This window comes from Notolepis coatsorum, assembly GCF_963971535.1.
Source record: "Notolepis coatsorum genome assembly, contig: SCAFFOLD_2949, whole genome shotgun sequence".
In the NCBI taxonomy this organism is placed as follows: domain Eukaryota; kingdom Metazoa; phylum Chordata; class Actinopteri; order Aulopiformes; family Paralepididae; genus Notolepis; species Notolepis coatsorum.
This window is the reverse complement of record NW_028171734.1, coordinates 1-7500: the sequence shown is the minus strand read 5'-3', so window position 1 is coordinate 7500 and position 7500 is coordinate 1. Positions and strand designations below refer to the sequence as shown.

The 7500-nt window shown below is 43.7% G+C and overlaps 1 protein-coding gene across 1 annotated transcript in view; it reads left to right on the top strand.

Moving 5' to 3' along the window:
- The window catches only part of LOC311248196 (sortilin-related receptor-like), a gene marked incomplete at both ends in the record, with an annotated part of 14920 nt that extends 7643 nt beyond the window's left edge, over positions 1–7277 (top strand). The window contains 3 exon segments of the mRNA XM_084339122.1: positions 1088–1170; positions 2837–2927; positions 7087–7277. Coding sequence (XP_084195248.1) covers positions 1088–1170; positions 2837–2927; positions 7087–7277 — 365 coding nt within the window.
- Positions 7278–7500: the final 223 nt, after the last annotated feature.

Genomic DNA, 7500 nt, shown 5'->3' with positions numbered 1-7500 from the left:
CCAGCAAATGCCCCAAATTTTTTTATAGATTGGGGGCCCCACATTTTTTAATAGATTGGGGGGCCCACAAATTGTTTCTTTCATGGGGCCCAGAATCTCCAGCTACGCCCCTGTGAGCGCACCGTTCTACTCTAGAGAGCTGTCATGACCGTGATGCGCGCTTGAATGAACTGCGAGATAACTCATAACTCGTACACACACGCACTCTGTCTCTGCCATACAGTAGTTATGTTGTTTTAGCGCGACGTGGGTATATACACGGGCGAGGATGAAAAGCTTAAGCATGTTAGACTACTTTTAATTCATAAATTAACGTTCGGTCGGGTCCGCGTGTATTCTCGAGAATGATAATAATAATGCAGGACCTATTCAGATTATATTATCAACGACAGACAGTGAGAAACACAACCCCCCCCCCCCTCTCGCGCTGAAGAATATGCATATTAGATCACTCAGTGACTAACACCTATGCGCTGTTTGTGTGTGCGCGCGTGCATGTACGTGACGCGTTGTAGTTTCGGGGAATACAGGGATATTAGAACTATACAATTTAGCAAGAATTAAACATATTTACAAGTCGTATTATGTTTAGCAAGTAAGGATACATATAGATTACACTATATGCACTCGAAATTCGAAATTGTCTTTGTTCTATTTTTACAGATTTTTGAAAAACGGGACTTCCTGAGCATTTGTGAGAGATTCTAATTCTTTTGTTCTCCGCCCACGGGAGCAATAAGCCCCGTTGACTCCTAAGGGTTAACATTAGGTACATACAGTATCTCTTGTTGTGGAATTAACACAACATTATGCATACTGTTGACAATAAATAAAATCTCAATTTGTTCTTACTTGCTTGCCTGGGTAAATAAAGGTTAAATAAATGTAAAAAAAAAAATATATATATATATATATATATATATATATATATATATATATATATATATATATATATATATTTGAATACCGATAATTTCCGATATTACATTTTAATGCCAATATCGGCCGATAATATCGGACATCCCTAGGTTAAACCATTTGGTAGTGCGGTAGTGAAAGGGTTAAACCATGTCTCCCTGTCCTCCAGCTCTGCCTCCTCCCTCCGTCATCGCGGACAGCATCACAGACGACTCCATGAGTCTGTCGTTCAGCTTCAACTCCCAGTACGAGGTGGGTCTGGGTGTGTGACGTGTCTGTGTGTGGGTGAGGGTCTCTCTGTGTACGAGGTGAGTCTGTGTGTGGGTGAGGGTCTCTCTGTGTACGAGGTGAGTCTGTGTGTGGGTGAGGGTCTCTCTGTGTACGAGGTGAGTGTGGGTGAGGGTCTCTCTGTGTACGAGGTGAGTCTGGGTGTGGGTTAGGGTCTCTCTGTGTACGAGGTGAGTCTGGGTGTGGGTTAGGGTCTCTCTGTGTACGAGGTGAGTCTGGGTGTGGGACGTGGTTAGGGTCTCTGTGTACGAGGTGAGTCTGGGTGTGGGTTAGGGTCTCTCTGTGTACGAGGTGAGTCTGGGTGTGGGACGTGGTTAGGGTCTCTGTGTACGAGGTGAGTCTGGGTGTGGGTTAGGGTCTCTCTGTGTACGAGGTGAGTCCGGCCCGTGTTCACCTGCTCCAGAGAGTCAGAGTCAATCAGAATCTGAAAGATCTTTATTTTTACTTTATAAAGTAGTTTTACACACACATGGAATTTTGATTTGGTCGTTGACATTTTTTATTTTAATCTTTATTTAACCGGGAAGTCCCATTGAGATACAAGATCTATTTTGCAAGGGAGACCTGGCCAAGATGACAGCAATAACATTTGCTTATATATAGGACGGCCTTACTGTATATATAAAAACAAACGTGGTATTTCCTCCGTACGTTCAGAGAGGTCCGTTTGGTGCGACATTATATTTTACAGTACACACACGTCATTATTCACACTACTAATTGTATTATACAGTACACACACGTCATTATTCACACTACTAATTGTATTATACAGTATCCACACGTCATTATTCACACTACTAATTGTATTATACAGTATCCACACACGTCATTATTCACACTACTAATTGTATTATACAGTATACCCACACGTCATTATTCACACTACTAATTGTATTATACAGTATCCACACGTCATTATTCACACTACTAATTGTATTATACAGTATCCACACACGTCATTATTCACACTACTAATTGTATTATACAGTATCCACACGTCATTATTCACACTACTAATTGTATTATACAGTATCCACACGTCATTATTCACACTACTAATTGTATTATACAGTATCCACACACGTCATTATTCACACTACTAATTGTATTATACAGTACACACACGTCATTATTCACACTACTAATTGTATTATACAAGTATCCACACGTCATTATTCACACTACTAATTGTATTATACAGTATCCACACGTCATTATTCACACTACTAATTGTGTTATACAGTATCCACACGTCATTATTCACACTACTAATTGTGTTATACAGTATCCACACACGTCATTATTCACACTACTAATTGTATTATACAGTATCCACACGTCATTATTCACACTACTAATTGTATTATACAGTATCCACACGTCATTATTCACACTACTAATTGTATTATACAGTATCCACACGTCATTATTCACACTACTAATTGTATTATACAGTATCCACACGTCATTATTCACACTACTAATTGTATTATACAGTATCCACACACGTCATTATTCACACTACTAATTGTATTATACAGTATCCACACACGTCATTATTCACACTACTAATTGTATTATACAGTATCCACACGTCATTATTCATGTGTGTCTTGTGTCCCACCAGGTGAAGCAGTACGTGGTGATCCTGTCCTGGACGTTCGACGCCCACGTGAAGGAGAGCAGGAACTACACCGTGAGAGAGCGGATCCTGAAAGGTAACGCTCGGGAGAAAACCAGCCCAACGTGTTTCGCCTGGTGGGGTCCGAGAGGTCACATAAAGGTCACAGTGTAATGGGTCTGAAAGGTCACATAAAGGTCACAGTGTGATGGGTCTTAAAGGTCACATAAAGGTCACAGTGTGATGGGTCTCAAAGGTCACATAAAGGTCACAGTGTGATGGGTCTGAAAGGTCACATAAAGGTCACAGTGTGATGGGTCTGAAAGGTCACAGTGTGATGGGTCTGAAAGGTCACATAAAGGTCACAGTGTAATGGGTCTGAAAGGTCACATAAAGGTCACAGTGTAATGGGTCTGAAAGGTCACATAAAGGTCACAGTGTAATGGGTCTGAAAGGTCACATAAAGGTAATGGGTCTGAAAGGTCACATAAAGGTCACAGTGTAATGGGTCTGAAAGGTCACATAAAGGTCACAGTGTAATGGGTCTGAAAGGTCACATCACAGTGTAATGGGTCTGAAAGGTCACATAAAGGTCACAGTGTAATGGGCCTGAAAGGTCACATCACAGTGTAATGGGTCTGAAAGGTCACATAAAGGTCACAGTGTAATGGGCCTGAAAGGTCACATCACAGTGTAATGGGTCTGAAAGGTCACATCACAGTGTAATGGGTCTGAAAGGTCACATCACAGTGTAATGGGTCTGAAAGGTCACATAAAGGTCACAGTGTAATGGGTCTGAAAGGTCACATCACAGTGTAATGGGTCTGAAAGGTCACATAAAGGTCACAGTGTAATGGGTCTGAAAGGTCACATCACAGTGTAATGGGTCTGAAAGGTCACATAAAGGTCACAGTGTAATGGGTCTGAAAGGTCACATCACAGTGTAATGGGTCTGAAAGGTCACATAAAGGTCACAGTGTAATGGGTCTGAAAGGTCACATCACAGTGTAATGGGTCTGAAAGGTCACATCGCAGTGTAATGGGCCTGAAAGGTCACATTCACAGTGTAATGGGTCTGAAAGGTCACATCACAGTGTAATGGGTCTGAAAGGTCACATCACAGTGTAATGGGCCTGAAAGGTCACATCACAGTGTAATGGGTCTGAAAGGTCACATCACAGTGTAATGGGTCTGAAAGGTCACATCACAGTGTAATGGGTCTGAAAGGTCACATCACAGTGTAATGGGTCTGAAAGGTCACATCGCAGTGTAATGGGCCTGAAAGGTCACATCACAGTGTAATGGGCCTGAAAGGTCACATCACAGTGTAATGGGTCTGAAAGGTCACATCACAGTGTAATGGGTCTGAAAGGTCACATCACAGTGTAATGGGTCTGAAAGGTCACATCACAGTGTAATGGGTCTGAAAGGTCACATCACAGTGTAATGGGTCTGAAAGGTCACATCACAGTGTAATGGGCCTGAAAGGTCACATCACAGTGTAATGGGCCTGAAAGGTCACATCACAGTGTAATGGGTCTGAAAGGTCACATCACAGTGTAATGGGTCTGAAAGGTCACATCACAGTGTAATGGGCCTGAAAGGTCACATCACAGTGTAATGGGTCTGAAAGGTCACATCGCAGTGTAATGGGCCTGAAAGGTCACATCACAGTGTAATGGGTCTGAAAGGTCACATCACAGTGTAATGGGTCTGAAAGGTCACATCACAGTGTAATGGGTCTGAAAGGTCACATCACAGTGTAATGGGTCTGAAAGGTCACATCACAGTGTAATGGGTCTGAAAGGTCACATCACAGTGTAATGGGTCTGAAAGGTCACATCACAGTGTAATGGGTCTGAAAGGTCACATCGCAGTGTAATGGGCCTGAAAGGTCACATCACAGTGTAATGGGCCTGAAAGGTCACATCACAGTGTAATGGGTCTGAAAGGTCACATAAAGGTCACAGTGTGATGGGTCTGAAGGGTCACATAAAGGTCACAGTGTAATGGGTCTGAAAGGTCACATAAATCGGATTAAATTCTTTTTGTGAAGTGACCCTTTAATTTGCTAATATCTCATTCACTCCTAGAATCTGATTAATTTGCATTAAAGGGAAACGTAAAAACACTAGAAATGAAATGGACTATTCAAAATGTATTTATATTTTACAAGTGAAATCATCACGTCGTCACCCTGGTGCTACTTGTGGGCAGCTGTGGTTTAGATGGAGACCCTGAATGTCCCCCAAGGGGATTAATAAAGTATCTCACGGCTCACACGGCATACAGATGTTGACCGTTCACATTCAGTTTCACTTATGTCTGTATCATGAATAAAAAATAAGCACATGATAAAAAAATCCAATGAAATCATATCTATCAATATCAATAAGAGCGGGTGAGATAAAAACAGGTGTGTAAAAACAGGTGTGTAAAAACAGGTGTGTGGGGAGAACAGGGAACAGGTCAGAGGTCAAGGTAGTTTAGAATAGAAGTACTTTATTGGTCCTGAGGGGGAACTTCATCACTACAGATCGCTCGCCGGCCGGTTAACCCTTTCACTGTGACAATACAGAAGGTTAGCCCTTTACTATCACACAACCGACGGCGATGCTCCATCATTAGCATCATTAGCTCCGCATTTGGGCTAACCTTCTGTCGTGTGGCAGTGAAAGGGTTAAAAATCAAACCTCTACTGCAAGGGGGCGCAGTATCGTTAACGCCATTCGATTTCCCCATCTCGCTCTAGCCGGGCCACGTTTCCATTACATAGTTTCACGGTGCGTCACGTTGTTTGTAGAGCTAAATCTATATTTTATATTATAGCTATGGATACAATACCATGGTCATTTGACAGTAACTATCTTCCGTTCAAGATGCAACAAATAATAAATGTTTTCATGAATACGTTCATGCGTTATCCCGTGGTGAATATAAGTATAATTTCGGAATGATCCGGGCTAATTCCTGGGAGGCTGGTTATAGGGCGCAACGTGAATTCTACTAAAACCATTGGCGTTTCGTCCCTGGACACGCTACTATTTCCAAATCAAATCTATAAAATAGGTTAGTATGTTTCATCATGAATGCATGAAAGGCGATCGGGTGAAGCCCTAGGTTTCCCATTACTAGAAAGGTGCTCCCCGGAGCGGTTTAAACGTAGCACCCGGTCTGGAACATGGTTTACTGCACTCTCGATACTGCCTACTGGCAGGATCTGGCCAGTACTGCACCTTTGGAGTCCCAGTATGCCTTGGCTGCAAGGGCCCACACGATTTGCCCACCGGCACTTTGGCGACCTCTGGTGGCTTGGGTGTGCATATTTTTTAATACAATATATATATATATATCGAATTAAAGCCTCATTTGTTGCCTGTCGACAAAATCCGTTCAGCGGTTCTCGAGTTACATGCCGATATTTGAGGCTTGCGCAAAGTACATGATATTGTGCACAATACTACTCCCGACTCTTGGGGCTCTAGTTCCATCAATCATTTGGCGATCTCGAAAATTATTGGACAGGGTTGTAGCCAATGAGTGTGGCTTTCCAATGATACCCAACCTGGGGATGTACGAATCAGGGATCTAGGTGAAAAACACACGAGCGAAAACAGGAAGAGAAAAAACGCAGAATGAATTGAAGTCTATGAGAAAACTGCATTTTCTTTTCACTCCTAATCACTCATTTCTGAACGGATCTTTATGAAATTTGGACATGTACTACATAAGACTTCAGGCTATGGATTTCAGCCATTCTGGGGAAATACTACTTCTGCAATACTAACTACTACAGAATTTTCTACAACTCAAGTTCAGATCTATGTTACTCTATTTGATTAGCAGTAAAAGTGAGTTTTCTTTCTGGAATCACAAACTTCAGAATGTCATCTTTCCAAAGAGACCAGGCTCATGCATGTGCTATAAGTATAAAGTATGTTGTTTTGGTTTGCAAAAAAAAGTATGCAGTCCTCAAAAACGAAAAACTAAAATGGCCAATTTTGGGGGCGCAGGTTAAGAGGTTTTTAACGGCAAATCGGAAAAAAAGGGAAAACGATCCCTTGGCCGTTTATCATTTTGGCCGTTAACCGCTGGCGCCCAATAACGTATATATACATGGTTGGCCCCGAAAGTGTTTTAACAGCACTGCCAGGTTAATGGTGCATCATGATCACCGCAGTAGCAGCAGTAGCAGAGCAGAGCTCAGGCTCCCGAGAGCTGCATCTGTAGTTAGTTCCTACGCCCTGTGTCCCCAGCCACCAACCTGACGGCGGGCACGGTGTACGAGGTGGCGGTGTGGGCACACACCAGCGTGGGGGACAGTCCCACCGCCCTGTCCCGGCAGCAGACCACCGGCCCCCAGCCGGACCGCCCGCTCCTCAAGGTCAGGGCCGTCAACCAGACCGCGGTGGACTGCAGCTGGACCACCACGGGCCCCCCGGCACAGGTAACCCAGGAGACCCCCCCCCCCCCGCACAGGTAACCCAGGAGACCCCCCCCCCCCCCCGCCCCCCGGCACAGGTAACCCAGGAGACCCCCCCCCCCCCCCCCCCCCCCCCGCCCCCCGGCACAGGTAACCCAGGAGACCCCCCCCCCCCCCCGCACAGGTAACCCAGGAGATGGATTGATTGATTGATTGATTGATTGATTGAAAACTTTATTAACAGATT